Here is an 18,803-nt window from a genome sequence, read left to right as displayed (position 1 = left end):
GCTTAGACTATTATTGGGAATTTTTTACTGGTAGAACTCAAAGAATCGAGGACAGACTGATGGCAGTAGAAACTATACTGGGATGGGTACTGCAAGGGCCGCCGGAGCAAAGCAAGACAAAACTAACACATAATCAAGCAGTCATGGTTCTGAAGGTCGAAGCTGCGGAGACAGAACGCCAGCAAGAGCTGCAGAAGTTCTGGAGCCTGGAGTCAATGGGGATTACAAGAAATAGTTTGGATAGCACCGGAAATGAAGTGGTCGAAGAATTCGAGCGCAAGATTGCACAACAAAACGGTCGCTATCAAGTCAGCTTGCCATGGAAACAGGACGTAAACTTGGAAAGCAACAAGGAAAATGCAATAAAAAGACTACAGCAACTGGCTAAAAGGCTGCAGAGAAATCAGACGTACTGTATCGCTACAACAAAGCTATATCAAAGTATATAGCATTAGGAGTCCCAGAGGAGGTCCAAGAGCCATCAGAATAGCCAAATGCACTTTGCTACTACATGCCACATGATGCGATCATTAGAAAGCACCGAGCCACAACAAAGGTTCGAGTAGTGTTTGACGCCTCATCACATTCTCAAAAAGGCATGTCTTTAAACGAGAACCTAGAGGCAGGACCCAATTTGAATGAGGACATGCTATCGCTGCTCATTAATTTCCAAAAAGAAAAGGTGGCATTAGTAGGAGATGTTGAAAAGGCATTTCTACAAATCTCTATATACGAAGAGGATAGAGATGCAATGAGATTTCTGTGGTGGAAGCATGATGCTGAAGGAAGGTAATGAATGAAGTGCAAACATGGCGCATAACAAGAGTAACTTCGGAACAACACCGAGCACGTTTATACTGGCAGCTACAATTAAACACCATTTGAAACAAGTGGAAGACCGGTTTTCTGATCTGACAAGGAAACTGCAGAAAGCGGTCTACGTGGATGATGTCATTCTGGGAGGAGCAACGCTTGATGAAGCAGTCAAGTTGCACAAAGAGGTTAAGCAAGTGTTCAGAGAAGCAGTGATGAATTTGAGAAAATGGACATCCAATGAAGAGCGATATAACAAAATAATAGATGAAAACGAAAGGGACGATTCTCACATAGATATTCTATCTAGAGGATTTACAATGCTTCTGGGCTTGATATGGAAACACTCAAAGGACATAATTTGCTTCCCTATGGAAAAGTGGAATTTATGAACAGATACAACGTACTTGACAAAAAGGGCCATGTTACAAGCCACAGCGAAGATATTTGACCCGCTCGGTTTGTTGTCGCCATTCACAGTATGCGCGAAAATAGGACTGCAGAAACTGTGGAAAACGAACGTCACGTGGGACGACCAGCTCCCTAAAGATGAATGTGACAAATGGAAGAACCTTATGTCTGAACCAGAGGACTTTCGAGTTCTAGAAATCCCCCGATGCTACGCAAGCAAGAATCAACCAGTACAAGCATACAAGCTGCGTGTATTTGCCGACGCGAGCCCATTAGCATACGGAGTGGCAGCATACTTGATAGCAGTATATCGCGATGGAAGCAAAGAATCAAGGCTGGTAACAGCAAAAAGCTGCGTAGCTCCAAATAAAGAGCTGACATTGGCACTACTTGAACTGATGGCAGCAGTGGTAGCATCAATATTATGCGACTACATCAAAGGTCACTTCAACGATAGGTTTCAGGTAATACACTGCTGGACGGACTCGATGATTGTGCTTCACTGGATCAAGGGAACAAGGAAACAAGGAAAAGGGATTCGTTTGTTGCCAACAAGATCGCAGAAGTCAGAGAAAAAACACTTAACTGGTCATTCGTTCAAAGTGACGACAACGCTGCTGACCTACTTACATGAGAAATAAGCGCAAAGGCATTGATAACGCCAAAGTTATGGTGGAACGGTCCCGAATGGATAGCATCACTGGAAAATAACTCGGCAAGCATAATTGGCACGATTACAGACGTGGAAGACCAGCATAAAACACAACGTCACCAATGCATGGGAAGAGCTGAAATTGAGCCAATCTTAAAAAACAAAAGGTATTCATCATACAGATGGCTTACAAGAGTGACAGCATGGGTGTTGAGATTCGACAACACAAGAAAGGAAAATCACAAAGCGCCGTTGACAGGAAAAGAGGTAACAAATGCTGAGAAATACTGGATAAGACAGACCCAAATATCACTGAGACAAAAAAAGGGTGAGGCCTTTTCAAACACTCAATCATTTGAAATTAATGGACACGAAGTCTACCTTGATGACGATGGAATCATCAGACATAAGGGATGATTGCAGTGCAGCCAAGAATTCAACAAGCACGATATAGTAATTCCAGAGGATGAGCATTTCACGGAACTGCTAATTCGTCACGTGCATAAAATGGTATTACACAGAGGAGTTCAAGTTACGCTAGCGCAACTTTTGCAGGGTAGACAAGCAGTGAAAAGAGTTCTGAACAAATGTGTCGTCTGCAAGAGGCATAGCTTCAGACCGGCGACTCAAGGCATACCTCCACTTCCGGCAGACAGAGCCACTGAAACAGAGCCATTCAAAGTTACGGGAGTTGACTTCACAGGACCTCTTTACGCAAAGGACAAGTACCAGATTGTGAAGCAATATGTACTGATATTCACCTGTGCGGTAACGAGAGGAGTACACTTGGAAGTTACCAACGATTTGTCATCGTCAAGTTTTCTGCAAGCATTCCGACGATTTACAGCTCGACGGGGAATGCCAGCAGTAATCTACTCGGACAATGCCAAAACATTTATAAAAGCTGGAAAGGAAATCAACAAAATGCTCGAAACAATTAAAAACGAGGTCTTAAAGAATTACTGCAGTGGCCAACAAATTCACTGGAAAACGATAGCAGAGTGCGCGCCATGGTGAGGAGGATTTTACGAGCGCCTCATAAGAAGCTTGAAGACGTCAATGCGAAAAATAATATCGAAAAGCACAGCTTCGGTAGAGGAGCTACGAACTATTGTAGCAGAAGTTGAAGGAACACTCAACAATCGACCATTCATTTACGTATATGGAGAACCTGACGAGCCAATGCCACTAACGCCGGCAGATATCATACATAGGTGGACGGCGACAGCTTCAAGACGGACAAACAAGACTGTACAACGGTGACATTGAAGATGCATGGCGAAGCAGATGCAAACTCGTGCGCGCTTGGTGGAAAAGATGGCATCAAGAATACATCAAGGAAATAGGAGCTACGGTCAAAGCCAAAATGCGGCAAGCAAAACCACTCTCACTGGGTGACATCGTGTTGGTTGAGGACAAGGCTCCAAGAACATTTTGGAAAATGTGGCAGATTGAAAAACTCTACCCTGGGCGAGACGGAATAGCTTGTCTCCTTCCCACAGGCAAAAAAGAGCTTCTAAGAAGATCAGTGAATCACATATACCCTGTGGAAGGTTGTTTCAAATAGCCCGCGAGAGCTTATCACATTTCAACTTGGCCGGGCGGGAGCCTATGAAATATCATCATCAAACGCCGGAAGAAGAAGAAAGAAGACTGCTGCTTGGAGCGAGCGCGTGCTACTTCGCTTCTTCTAATAAACCGTATTCCTTCGAAGCAGTCCCTGGTCTCGAGTGTCTTAATAATCTTTTGTCTTGCTTTGCTCCGATGGCCCTTGCAGTACCCATCCCAGTATAGTTTCTATTGCCATCAGTCTGTCCTCGATTCTTTGAGTTCATGTTTTGTCTCGCTTTGCTCCGATGGCCCTTGCAGTACCCATCCCAGTATAGTTTCTATTGCCATCAGTCTGTCCTCGATTCTTTGAGTTCTACCAGTAGACCCGGAAGTCCCTGCAAAGTGGTCTTCATTCGCCGTTGGAACTTGGCCGGCACGGACGCCACTCCAAGAGGCTGGCGAGTAAAGCTGAACAGTCCCTTATGCGTGTTTATGGTCGTGAGTTGTATGGCTTCCTCATCCAACGGAAGCTGGTTGTGTGCCTCCCGCAAGTCTATCGTGGTAAAAACTTCACCGCCATTTAATGTAGCCAGGATATCCTCCACCCGTGGCAACGGATATTGCTCAGTGCTAGAGGCTTTGTTGACCGTTAGCTTAAAATTGCCGCAAAGGCGGATGCAGCCATTTCGTTTCACTACTGGTACCACTGGCGCTGCCCGCTCCGCATGAGGCACTGGTACAATAATACCCGCGTCTGAAAGACGGTCTAGTTCCACGTCGACGTTTCGCCGAAAAGCATACGGAACTTCGCGTACTTTCCAAAATTTCGGCACCCAGTTTTCTCGCGTCTCGAAATGTATCGGTGGCCCTTTTATGAGCCCTAAACCTGACGCGAACACATCAGCGAATTCCGCTTGCAACCGGTCCACGTTAATGTCGTCAGCACCGAGTAACCGCAGTTGCTCACCTGACGTGTTCACGTTTATTACCGGTGCCTCGAGCATGTGGAACGCTTGAAGCAGGTTGCGTCCGCAGAGGTTTGGGCCGGAACAACCAAGGACTTCCAAAGATTCAGCCGTCGACCTGTTTCCGCACGAAACCTTGAGCTGAAGTTGTCCCCGCACTGCAAGCCGTCCCAGGAAGCAGGTTAGTTTCAATGGAGAACCACGCAGCTTCGGCCACACTGTTTTGCTCCACTCATATGTGGACCACGTGACGACCGAAACCGGCGAGCCTGTGTCGACCTACATGTTCACTGGAACCCCGCCGCAGTCCGAGGTGCGCACGACATTTGCATAATGCCGACGTGGCCGATGTGACTGTCCACTGCCTGATACCGTCCGTGCCAGTGTCTTCCTCCCGCGACAAGGCGTGTACTTGGCATTCTGGTGGTACCGCCCCGAACCCACTCTCACGGCGGCAACAGGCTCGAGCAATATGACTTTGTTGTTTACACTTGAAGCATGACACCAAGCGGAAGCAGCAATCCTCGGGTCTGTGCCCTTTTTATCCGCAGCCGTAACACACAACAATCTGTGGCTGGCCTCGTGGGCGATAGAACTGGCCTCCCAGCGCATGCACACTTGCCTCAGCGGTGGGGCTTACTATCTCTTGCACGTTAGCCTCGGCCATTTCAGTAGGTATCGCAATTTCTTTGCTTTGCTCCTCGTCAGCTGTGATTTCGCGAGTAGCTGCGGACGCACTCCGACGTTGTGAAGAACACACGCGATGCGATCTCGTAGCATTCTGTCTAACGAAGCACCAAAATTGAAGCTGTCCACTATCTGTCGAATCGCCACGATAAAATCTGTGACCGGTTTGCCGGGCAGCTGATTGCGGGTGAAGAACTTATGGGACTGTGCTATCTCGTTCCGTTGCGGCAAGAAGTGCTGCTTAAGCAAGACTATCATTAGTGGGTACAAAAGCTCATTCACCTTATCTAGAGCACAACGTCTGCTCAGTACCTCGACGGTGTGGGTAAACAGTGCCGTAACCAGCAGGGCCCGCTTCTTGTTGTCTTCCGTGATGCCATTTGTCTTGTGGCTAAGGTACTCAGCTGCTGACCCGCAGGTCGCGGGGTCAATTTCCGGCTGCGGCGGCTGCATTTCCGATGGAGGCGGAAATGTTGTAGGCCCGTGTACTCAGATTTGGGTGCACGTTAAAGAGCCCCAGGTGGTCAAAATTTCCGGAGCCCTCCACTACGGCGTCTCTCATAATCAAATGGTGGTTTTGGGACGTTAAACCCCACAAATCAATCAATCATCCGTGATGCCATTTGCCTCAAAGAAGGCTTCTAGCCGAACCTGGTACGCGGGCTACTTGTCGCTCGTCTCGTCGAACTGCGGCAGGCTGGCATATTCTCCCGTGGGTGTGGCGGTCATGACGGACAAAATTGATGCACCTCTTTCATTCCATCTTCGTGGCCACTGAAACAAACACGCCGGGACCGTGGCTGGGCCAAGATAAACGTTTATTGCCATGGCGCGGGTTAATGTAGCATTGTGCGAGAGGGGTTATGGGAAGGGAAGGAGAAGAAGCAGTGGTGATAACGGTGACTTCGGTTGGTGTAACGTCACGGATACATCAAGTTTAATGTTGCAGAAAGCCAAAATATGGGCTTCAGCATCATCTTTGCAAAATGCCACAATCACTTGGACAGTTCTAATTTAGAATCACTCAAGTTAAGTAGTAGCAATCATGACACGAACGCAGTCTTTGCAAGCTTCATCTTCAGCTCTAGATACTCTGTGGTCTGGCACAAAAACATTTCCTTCTGGTTTCTGCAAGCCATGATGTTATCCTTTAGTGCCCGCCACTAGTGACTGCTTCTGTGGTGCACTTCACCTGCCCAGCGAGGTGATTATAGCCGTGTGTGTCACTGAAACCAGAGCTGCCAGCATTGTTGGAACCAACAGAAGAAAGAGTACAGCGAGATAGAGCAGCAAGAACGACCCTCGCAGAGACAAAATTTCGGTCATAGTTTGCTACTCGCAGCTCTGGCATTTGCCTGCGTAAGCATCATAACGTATCCTCACACACTTCAGCATTGCAGTGTGCTAACTACCAGATTTTCACGTGCCTTCATGGACTCGATTGCTCTTTTCTTGAACGCTACAGTGAACTGTTGTCCGTGACTGGTCGAGAGTGAGACAAAATGTAGTTCAGAGCCCAGATAGGTTCTCTAGACAAGTACAAAATGCAAAATGAGGCCGTCCATAGCACAAAGCCGTGGGTAAACAAAGTGACACAGATAACTACGTTGGAAATGAAGGTGGGTTACTTCAGTTGTCCATAGCGGCCAAACTTCTGAAGTTTTTCAGCTGATAACTGGTGTATAAGACGGGGGTGGCCGTCTTACTGCGAATTCTTTTTTAATTCAGCCAATATTTCAGTTATTCTGCCAGTCGTGTCATCTATCATCACGGTACAATACTCACATGACTACGAATCATCGAACAGATAGCCAGGTGACTCAAGTCATGTAACATCACATAAACCTAGTCATTCGACTGAAACGACATAACATCCCATAATTAGTGACGTGTCTAGTGCATAATGTGGGGAACTGACGGAAACAGAAGAATAGCCAAGTCTAGCTATATATGGTGCTATTAGCAAAAACTTAGCATCTTTACCAAAAGCTTGGAATTACTAACTAAACTTGGCTTCGGCGAACTTTAGCTCAGCTAATGGTTCTAGCCTTGCACCACTAGCGATCTTTCAAGTTCTCGTCAAGGCATATACAAATACTGCAGTATTCATTAGAATATTTGAAGTGCTCGAATACTCGCCCAAACTTGTCATACATTACTTGCTCAAATATTTGAATTTGTCTGATTAAATATTTGCCTTTTTAATCACATTTGGCTATGACCGAGTAGAAAAGTCAAATATGCATTTTTCTAATCGAATACCCTTTGAATAAGGAAAATATCCACTTTATATTCAATATTCTGGATATTCCCTCATCTCTAGCAGGCAAATGCATTTCAGTTGGGATATATTACAAAGTTGTATTGCATTTACATTTGTAACAGCCACGATTGTATTGTGTGGGTGTCATTTGTGAAGTCGCCAAGTTTCACCAAAACAGGCCACGAATTTTTTGTCGCCTTTTGGAGCTTTCAATGGCGTAAAGCATAGGTATTCGGTAAACATTCATAAAAAAAATAGTGCATGTGTTCATACTCAGAGGCAGTTGAAAAGAGTCAGATGACGCCAACAGTTATGGCTGGGATTTGTAATGCAGGCGGCATTCGTTCAATTGTCTGTGGCAGGTCGTCGTTTCCATTTCTATTTACACTATTTGTACGTGTCACTTGAATTTGCACTTTATTGCATCCACGTGTCTTACCTTTCCGCCCACCTCCTCATACACTAGCTGCTAGAAAAAAGTCAAAACACTCTGGTTGATTCACTAGCAGGTAGAAAAAAGTCAAGACGCTTTGATTCATTCTCAGCCACAGTGACTGCATTTTGATGACACTGGAATCTAAACAGGCCTATGCACTTAAATTCAGGTTTTTGTTACAAAACACCGCATGATCAAAATTAATCCAAAGACCCCACAATAGTGCCTAAATATATAGTGGTTCCTAACATATAGAATCGCACAGCACAGAATACAGGACGAAAAACTTGAAGAAGCAGACAGGGACAGCGCTGACTCTCAACTGAGGTTTAGTGCATACAGCATATGCACAAAAAAACTAATCGTGAGCAAACGAAGCAAAGACAAGAAGTACCTCAATCTGTTTACCGTGTATGCATGACTTACAGGAATTCAACTTCTTTATCACCTAATCTTAAAGACGTCTCTCAAAATTTGTTAATATGCCACTTCTTCGGGATAAGTTTCTAGTTCGCGTTACTGGGCGTATCTAACACTTTCATCTTGTTAAACAGTGGCTTGCGTTGATGCTGTATGCAATCAGTTACCACGTTCGATAATCGATCATCGTTTTCACATCTCATTTTGTGCTCTGGTAATCTTTGTGCACTTACCAGTTTGACTGATGTAGTACACTAAAACCCGGATATAATTAGTTCAGTTTTATTGAATTACTGGTTACAACGAATTGATTTTTAGCTTTATCAGCAATAGTGTTACAAATGATCATTTATCACAAATTTCAGTATATAACGCAATAATGATCGTTTATTACGAATTTCAGGATAGAACGCAATATTTTCACGCAGGTACGACTTTTATAGGGACGTTTGAGTGTATAACTTTTGTTGCATTAGAGGAGTGTTGCCCAACACATATGCCGCACCACTTTCGTGGCATAAGTATTGGGCAACACTCCTCTAATGCAACAAAAGTTATACACTCAAACGTGGCAAAACTCCGCATTTGATTAGCCAATCTGAACTTCTCGTTCTTGCCGAGTGTTTGTCGGTGTTCACGTTGTGGATTGATTTTTTTTCATTTCTTTGTCCCCTTCAGGTGTCAATTGGTGAAGGTGTGACATTGACGAAGGAGGAGCTGGAAAAACTCTGGCAGACGCCTAACCTCAATGCAACCAAGTTTGTTCGCAGCCTGTGCCTGACTGTGTTCACACCTGCGGGCCTTGAGGGAAAATGCCTAAAAAGAAAGGGTGGGAACAGAAACAAAGAAATCTTGGATCCGGTTCGGCTGAAAACCATTATTGGTGAGTTTACGTCGACTAGAGTTCATTGAGTTTTTTGGGGACCACACATGGAAACACGAAAAACACACCTCATCGGAGAAAATGTAGCATTTTATGGAGCCTGTGTGAATTTTCAAACAGTTTGAATAGTCAAATGAATGTTATCGTAGTCAAATTCGCTCTGGCACAAACTTGAAAAAATTTTGAAATTTTAGGGCACTGTAGGCTATCACTATTTCATGAGGGGTTGCCAGAATTATGAATTACAAGTACCAAAGATTGTTGAATCATTTCGTGTCAAAACATGCAATTAACAAAGAATGCGACATCTCGCACATTGCATCAATTTCTAGCACAATGTATCCATGTAAACAAGGTAACCCGTTTGGAAGGTGCATTATACTAATGCACTGGAGGAGGTGGCGTTGAGGTGTAACTCAACGCGCGAGCCATAATATAGTTCTTTTAGAAGATGTTGGGTAAAGATTGTTGTTTTTTCCCACTGAGGAGGTTTATCTTATGAAGCAACTGCAAAGGGACGCGACGTACTTCGGTGCTGTCACGCACAAGGATGCTGCGGCCGGGTTCATCGACTCTCCGGCACGGTGCAGAGATGGCACTCGAGGCAGGTCGTCAAGAAACACGGGTTTATTTATTCAAGATAAGAACTCTGGTTATTTATTCAAGACAAGAACTCTGCAAGACCGACCGAGTGTGGGTAAAATAATCGTCACATAACGACATCACGTCATGACGTCACAGATTGCTAGAATGTGTGCCGTCGGAATGTTGCCTCTATGACAGCGCTTAACGTTGCGTTAAACGATGGCGTCGCTAGGGGCCGATATAGCAGGCACATGAGGTGGAGATTGTTTGAAATGCCTCGGATCGAGGAGCCAGTGCAAAATGACACTAGGAGCAAAAAAAAATCCTTGAATGGCGGATGATCGATACATTCAACTTAGAAGGAAAAAGAAGTTGGCTTTTATAACATGGTAATTTTAGCACTACAAGAGACGTACATATGGGAGAGACTCATTTGAGAGCCTGTCCTTTGTCTCTGACATGTGTACTTCTCGTGTAGTGCTTAGATCACAATGTTATGTAATCACCAACTTGCCCTAGGACAAGTAATTATTAGGATGGCTTTTGCATTAAAGTCACCTGAGGTGAATAGTTAAAAGAGCAGTGGCTCAAAGATTCGGCGCCTTGTCTCTTTTTCGTTGCAATGTTGCTTATGACCCACTTATCACGGCTGGAAACCTCGTCTGCGCGAGTGCGCGATGGGTATTTATTCAGAGATGTTTTTAGAGCCCTCAGTCTCAGTTTCGGTTTCAAAGAGCACGGAGCTAGGCAGTTAAACACAGCTGGCCAAGTGACCGTGCGAAACCGCGACTTCCAACCAGCACACACGAAGCTGCAGGCACAGAGGAGGAAATCGCTCGGTTTGTGTATGGTGGCGCTGTGTCGACGTCAATGTCATGAGGGACTCCGCATCTCGCTCAGTCACGTGGTGCGCTCTTCAAAATTGTTTTTATTTATGTTCTAGACTATATTTATCTTTGATATCTTGTAAGTTTTGTGTATGTCTCCACATAAATCTATCTTGCTTTCGAAATTTCGTGTCAGTGCTCGTTTAAATGCTAGTTTTTTTTATAATAGTGGATTAATGGATGGTAAGTGTGACCCCTTTACAGCGAGATTGGGACCTGTCTTGCACCAAGCTAAAATTTTTATTATTGTTATTATTGTTATTATTACTGTCATTATTATTATTGTCATTGTTAATAATATTATTATTACCATCATTACATTGTCAAGCTCGGTTAAGCTTTTCTTCCTGTATAAAAATACTTGTTAATTCGCAGCCCAACTTTCCACAACTAATCTTTCTGCTTACTTTTCTGAGACTAATCCTCCGGTTGTCTTTTACTTATTTCTCTCGTTGACCTTCTACTGTTCCAATGTTGTGCCTAAAACCCAAGGCTTCCACTTAGGCTAGGGTCGCAAGATATACCTGAGTAGATATTTTCCCATTCAGTTAAAACGTACTCTGCCAGAACACTTTCTCTTGCAGTCTGCTATGTCCACTACTGTAAAAAGGTATTCACACGAGGGAGAAATCTACCAGGGATGAAGGCGGAGCCTAGTGACGTCAACAGGCGAGGAGAAGTACCTCCTAATGTCCCTCACTCACATGGACGAAACGAATGGTGGGGGAGATCAGTGTGGCCAGAGCGTCCGCCATGCAATGGAGCGGGAACACTGAAGAATCGGTTTACCCCCAGCCATAGATGTCCGAAAGCTTTCGTCTTGGAGGGGGGGGGGGGGGTCAAAGTCGCGTTGTGTTTCGACTGGAGGAGGAGAAAAGCGCTGGTGTACCTTAAGTAAGGAAAGTGCTGGTGTGGTTTGTGCCCCCTTTTCACCCCCCCCCCTGCCATTTCCTTCTTTTGAACTTTCTTGTTTACACGTTTTTTTTTATGCAATGCAGACGCGGCATTGGCCTTGGCTTGACTCGCCACCACAAGTTTCATTTTTTGTAAAGACCGCCCAAAGTGACTTTCCTGGCAGCGTCGTTGACAACGGTCTTTTTTTTTTTTTCAGCTGTGAAATTGCTCGCAGCCTCTCTGACTTGTCAAAGACAAAGAAAGAAAGATAGAAATTTCAATAAAGTATCTTTCAATGTAGGTTGGCTTTCTGTGAATTAAGCAATTATTCTATCATAAAGTTTCTCTCATGAGAACAACCGAGGGTTGAAGTGATCTAGCCAATTGATATTTGACACATATCTGTTCATGCATTTCATTATAATCTCGAAACACAAGGTAATAGAAGGCCACTTTTGTCTTCACTTCGCGAATTCAGCCTATGCAGCCGATAAAGTAAAATGTGAGGTACGTCATGTTTCTAAATATAAAAAACAACCCCTTGGATTCCATGACTGTCTATATTTTAAGCGTCTAATCTTAAATAAAGAGGCCCATTAAAACAAACTCTTTAAAAAGTAAGACATCTCCATCAGGCTGATTAAGCAGAATTGTAGCAGCAGTAGCAAAAACAATAACAACAAGAGCAGGTGATGTCACAATTCATATCAGAATAACCACTTTAAAACAAAACTAAATATCACTCCATAAAGAGGGTAGTGCTCCATAATCTGCTTGGTTATCTCCCACACACCATTCTTTCAGTTAGTTTTACTCTAGTCAATCGAAGGGATGTCCCACAAGCAAGGATATTCTTCCATGAGTGAAAAGAAAAAAAATGTTGCTTCATTGTTCATTTTCGCCATCACTGTGCCCGCAAGTCCGGAACGCAATTTGGAAAGGCTGCCGCCGCTGCGTTCTGCTGGAGAGAGGGCTACAACGTGGCAAGACACCCACCCGAAATTCCAATCTATTCCCCACAGCACGGGGATTGTTTCACTGGTCGGAGAAATAATTCCCGCCTCCCGCGAAGAGGTCGCGTCGGCACACTAACCTGTAACGCTGTCATCACGTGATGCACCATCCTCGCCTTTCCGCCGGGAATTTCTCCCTCATGTGAAAACCACTTAAAGCGCCGTGCAAGCACCCCCAGATCTGAAATGAGCGCCAAATAAGCGCCAATGACTGGTCCGCGATTGAGAAAGTGACCTCTCCCAAACCTGTTTGGATTATCCTTCACTGTAGGGGGGCGCTTGCTTGACGTTCTATGGTAGTATCCTCTAGAAAGTAATTTTCCAATTGATGAAGTCAATACTGACTTCAGGGCTACCACACATTTGCACAAGTATAGTCTGTACCTTATTATTAGACTGCTCTGTTTTTAGACTTGAAGTTAAATGTAGGGCAATATAAAAAATTGTCTGATCTTTGCATGGGTAATCTTTACTGTGTCGTAGGAAATTTTCCAAAAATGGGTTGGCGAAACTGCGTTGCACATGTAAACAGCACCATCAAAGGGAAGGTTCTCTCCACTAGCCTCCTTCACTGCCTGACGTCCGCTGCTTCAGCTTATCTTTTTGAAATGCTCATCTGAGGCACAAAAAAAAGAAAGCAGCTGTGCATGCATAGTGATAGGTGGTAGAGAGCCTACATAAAAATGGTTGGCACAGGAGGCTAGATCCCGTCCAGAGGGTACAGAATGCATGAGTTACCCACCTTCCTGCCAGTGTTGCCAACCAATTTTTGGAAAGTACCCTACGCCAAGATAAAAGTTACCCTACCTTACCCTACACAACTCTATAGGAGGGGCAAAGCTCCTTTTGGTAGAGGCTTGTCTGTTGGTATCGGCATCAACGTTGTGCACCGTAGCCGCCGCTAACAGTGACTCTGATGACCAAGAACAAGCACATTCCAGACCACAGATTCTCTTTCTGCCTTCACGACACAGCACATGCAAGGTACCCACTATAAGCCATGACGATGACGCTGATGATGATTGCGCACAACCACTGGCTTGTGCAGTGTATGATGTCTCGAAATGTTCTATGATTCATTTCGCACGACTCGAAACGACCAACCACCAACAAGGGAACGTGCACAGACCTCGTCTTTGCCGACTTCGGGTTGGATCCGATACCAAAAAGCAGTAATAATGAATGCAAAACAAAATTCACGAATCAACGCAAGACACCTTTTACGACCTATAAACACTTAGTATAACTGCACATTGCTTGGCACTCACTTACAGGGGTAAGTAAGTGCTTGTGCCACACGTGTGTGCGATTGATTTGATTTGATTTGTGGGGTTTAACGTCCCAAAACCACCATATGATTATGAGAGACGCCGTAGTGGAGGGCTCCGGAAATTTCGACCACCTGGGGTTCTTTAACGTGCACCCAAATCTGAGCACACGGGCCTACAACATTTCCGCCTCCATCGGAAATGCAGCCGCCGCAGCCGGGAATCGAACCCGCGACCTGCGGGTCAGCAGCCGAGTACCTTAGCCACTAGACCACCGCGGCGGGGCCACGTGTGTGCGAGAGCAGACGGTAATCAGTGAGACGTGCATCGCAGCCTTGTGTTTTCGCGTGACCAAGCCACTTACACTATCACGTCAGTGACCAACCCAGTGCCCGGAAACCCAAATTGAAATTTGCTCTCATAAACGAGGCGACATCAAATTATTTAGCTGTGAGAATAAATGAATCTTGGTGCGTGCATCATGCTGGTTGCAGCTACTATAAGAAATGCTTGCAGCAAAGTACGTGCAAGCCATAAATATTATGGCACTGCCCCTTTAGTCACTGAAGCTGACCAGGGTAGCAAAATTTAAAAGCCTCACCACACAACAAACAGGTGGAAAATGACAAAAAGGAAAAAAAAAATTCCTAGAAAAGAAACAATAAACCTAGCACAGCAATGTCTGATGTATTATCCTTTGTGCTGGGGACATTGGAATTAAGACAGTTCCGATTCAAATTTCTCCAGGAATGTTACCTTTTGATATGTCGTGTAGACCTGCAATATTCCCTGATCAATGATGAGCGAAATGCCAAAATAACCCAATGTTACTGCCCTAATATTACCCTATACTGGCCAAAAAATTCAAAAAATACCCTACGAGTAGGGCAATTACCCCACAGTTAGCAATGCTGCTTGCTGCACCCCTGGAAGAACTCGCTTGTCATGGGTGCTGACCCAGTAAACAAATTCTGGTGCCGTCTCTGTCCTTAAGGAACTTGTATTACAGTGGGGTAGTTGTGTGTGCATTTTCTACAAGAAGGTGATGCCTCCTACACTTGAAATAAGGCTCTTCTGCAATAGTGGGACAAGTTCCTTGCTAGTCTGTGACAAACAGGCAAGTTTGGTAGTCCTGAGGGGCTCCCGTGCCCCCGTTTCAGGAAGGTGATGAAACTGTGGGCCGCCTTGACATTAGCACCGAAAGGCCAAGCCTCAATGCCATTTTATGCACTCTTTGGACACCCCACACTTAACGTGAGAGCTTGTAGTTCTGCAGTGCAGAACTGCGGAGCTCCACTCTCCTTTGGTGCTGCTATGCTGGACTTTTTGTGTACTTGTAGACTTGTTTCATTTTCTGTGGAGTATGACAAAACCAACCACAATGTAAGCTAGTCACAATGATACTCTTCAAAGTATGCTTCTCAGCAGTGTTGTTTTGTTAATCTTGTCAGGATGCTGCATGCCATGTAAAGGAAATGGGAGAATTAAAAAATAGTTTCAATTATTCAAATAAAGAGACTATAAGTACGAATGGCTACATATTACTATCAATACTGTTTTTCGTGGACTTTCCCTGTGCCTTGAAGCCAAATGAGTCGTTAGGAAACTGCTGCATGATTCCATGGAAAGGATGATCATTGGTGCTCTTTGGAGCATACAAGTGAGGGCTGGGCACACAGATTTTCATGGTATACATGGGTTCCTAATGACACACTTTGGTGGCACGTCACAATTGCTGCATAAACATGCTCATCATAAGCTGCCTGCACATGTAAACTCATACCTCATTGTAGCAAAGTTGTACCTTACGCGAAAATAAGTTTGTTATATCCAAAAACTTGTTATAAAGGTTTATTAAATGCAAAGCATTTTTAGCAAACTTCAGCAAATTTGACCATATCTATCTATCTATCCGCTTACGACTTCTAGTTATCCTGGCCATTTGCATTATAGGATCTATACCAGAATTTGTATGGCACAACATGACTGTATGACGAGCATAAGTGACTAATCATAACATAAAATTCATTGCATGCATGTCATGAATTTCACGATTTAAATGTCATGGTCTTGGTGCTCCTGCGGTGGATTCGTTTACATGACATGTAGCAAAACTGGTGTCGTATGACATGGACTGCATGGCAAACATAAGTGACAGGCCCTCAAGTTGAAATCATGACATGCATGTCATGTAAGAACATGACTACCTGCCATGCTCATGATGTGCTCGTGGTCATTTTGCTAGCTTCATCTATACCAAATTGGTCTTATGTGACTCGAACGAACGACCAAGGTAAATGACACGTCCAAACATGATAATCATGACATACGTGTCATGTAAATCATGAGTACATGCAACGCCAATAGTGCTCTCGCGCCCATTTTGTAGCGTCACATATACCAAATTTGGCGTAGCATGACGTGAGTGGATGACGAAGGTATATGACTGGTACAAACGTGATAATCATGATATGCATGTCATGTAAGAACATGACTACATACCACATTCATGATGTGCTCGCGGCCGTTTCACTAGCTTTACATATAACAAATTTGGTATTACGTGACGTGAATGGACGACGAGCACAAATTACTGGCGTAAACATGATAATCATGACATGGAAGTCATGTACGGCATAATTTACGTCTGCCTCGTAACGTTGAGCACATTTGAATTTGACAATTGAGCCTTCCTCATTCGTGCTTCGCATATCATCGTTCCCACTGTACGTGAGATTTACCCATTTTTTTCTAATGCTATATTTGTTGCAGGACTACATTTAATTTACTTAATTATATCTGGTTTCGTTATACATAGCGAGGTTTGAGTATACACACGCACACGCGCCTGCTATACTCCCGCACAGGCTTCCGGATGGCATGCAGCATCACGAGACAGCACAGCACTTTCAGAGTTTCAAGCACTTCATTTTAAGTAATCCATCAGTGCAAAACTTTATGTTACAATGCAAGCTGCAGTGGCCAGAAAGGTACACCAAAACTAGCATAATAGAAAGTATTATTGTATGTGTTTCCGGTGGAGAGACAGTGCTCCCAGGTAATGGAAGGTGCTGGCCTAGTACCTGCTAAAGACGGCTTTAGTGTGCGACTACGTCACAAGTCGTTCAAAAGCAGCCTGGTTCAATTGTGCTAACAGTATATGGACTACTAGAACAAGATTTAAAAAAAATTTGCATGTCACAAAACAGGCACTGTAACATTTCTTGAATGGCATTTCAAAGGTCGACATTTTTATTGTCGTACCCTTAACGGAGACGTTAATTGGCTCCTGCAACCTTTCCCATTGAACAATGTTCTATAGTTTCATGATAATATTGCAGTTTTGGTGTGTAAGCCCCCTGAATTATTTATTATAATGATTTCAAAAGCATTTCCATTTTTGGGCATGTTAGTAAACGAAACTCGCAAGCATATTCAGCGCTACCAAACAAAGTCGTAAGGGAGACGACACCACAATGAACTAACTTCGGCAATTTCATTTTTGGGAAACAACAAACTATTTATTCATTCATAGTGTTGCCGTCGGTCTACTCACTAGCTGACCAGAAAGGCCGTCTCCCTGTCTGAGAGGTCCATTGATGATGCACTCGCACACGTTTCTCTATTACTGTTTTCACACACATGTTAGCGCATTGTGGTATCTCCGTTACATCCTTGTTTGCTAACGCTGAATATGTTGTTCTATTCGTGAAGATATGCACGTTGCGAGTCTAGAACAACTTTATATTGTTTCAACTCAAAATGTGTAGAGTGGTTGAGCAATCACTTTGTTGTGCAGCTGTATGATATTACAGCTTGTGAAGAGTTAAAGGTGACGTTCTGGTATAACGCCATTGTGGCTTACTAATTTTCTTGGTGATTTGATGGGTTTTTATTCTTTGCAGACTACACATTATCGCAATTTGACGCCAACAAATGCGATTTGCGAAAAGCCATCTCCTCCCTGCTATTCCATCAGCGCTCGGGAACCACTCCGTGATCGAGTTACTGGATATGAACATCGTAGAAGTGACAATGCAGCCTCATTTTGTATTTGTTTTTTATAGCTTCATTGTCATCGCTATATCTATTATAAATGAGTTCATTTCATATTCATTTCTTGTTCAAGTTCACTTATTGCATGCTGCTGTAATTCACATGTCACTTTTGTTGTGCCAAAAGAGTACACACAATAAATACAGTCAAACCTCCTTTTAACAAACTTGCATCTTCTGTAAAAATAAGTTCACTATAACGTAAATTTTTAAAAGTTTTATTCTTAGCACTAGTCTATTGCAAGACTGCTTTTCATTTACTTTGTTATAACCCATATTTTGTTATATCTGGGTTCAATATCTCATGGCTTGGGTGTATCAAGCTGTGATATATGAACTGGTTCATAAGGTAGTAGAACATGCTAACAGTATTTTTGCACAAGTGAGTGATTTTATTTTTATAATGCTTTTTATTCATTGTCATGTTTTACAAAATGAATTTTAATACTGCATTTTCAAAACTGATGTGCAAGTCTGTGTGGCCACATTGTAACTTCATTTTTGTGGGGCATTTAACTAGATTCTCATAACTGTGTTAGTTGTGTGTGTATTCATTTTGTTTTCATTTTTTTAATGCATATTCCTACATGTGTCTGTAATGTTCCATGTCGTATTTGTTGGGCCAAGGATAGCAGGCAATCTGATGCCCACTTGTTTACAACCGAGCAGTGTTCTAGTTCGATTTTCATGCCAATAAATGTGTGCTTTTTTTTGGAATGCTGCTTTATTCGTTGTGTAGCTTTTGGAATCGGATTGTAAAGGGGATTCTTGCTACAGTGACCTATTTCTTACAAGTTAATCAGTTTTGTTGTGGTTGCAGAATAATATTAGCCAAGGATAAAAATTTGATTGTCTATTCTGTTTTTTTATTTGCAACATCTGAAAATTGAATAAGTAGGAAATAACGAAGACTGTGACATTCCACGAGATTTCGTACTAAAAACTGTACCAACTTCAACTACTCCTCGACATTTTGGGTAATCATTTCAGCACATGCTGTTGGGCGGAAGGGGAAGTGAT

At 43.6% G+C, this 18,803-nt stretch overlaps 1 protein-coding gene across 2 annotated transcripts in view; it reads left to right on the top strand.

Moving 5' to 3' along the window:
* The window catches only part of LOC119163860 (uncharacterized), a 106,773-nt gene extending 88,273 nt beyond the window's left edge, over positions 1-18,500 (top strand). The window contains exons 6-7 of one of the 2 annotated variants that reach the window (XM_037415932.2): positions 8,877-9,081; positions 17,634-18,500. In XM_037415932.2, the coding sequence (XP_037271829.2) occupies positions 8,877-9,081; positions 17,634-17,728 (300 nt within the window). In that variant the 3' untranslated portion in view covers positions 17,729-18,500. Of the gene's footprint in view, positions 1-8,876; positions 9,082-11,551; positions 11,748-17,633 lie in introns of those variants that run through there. The other variant, XM_037415933.2, reaches the window with a different exon arrangement.
* Positions 18,501-18,803: the final 303 nt, after the last annotated feature.

Source organism: Rhipicephalus microplus, chromosome 8, assembly GCF_043290135.1.
Source record: "Rhipicephalus microplus isolate Deutch F79 chromosome 8, USDA_Rmic, whole genome shotgun sequence".
Classification (NCBI taxonomy): Eukaryota; Metazoa; Arthropoda; class Arachnida; order Ixodida; family Ixodidae; genus Rhipicephalus; species Rhipicephalus microplus.
The sequence above is the reverse complement of the archived record's forward strand: the minus strand, read 5'-3'. Positions and strand labels throughout refer to the sequence as shown.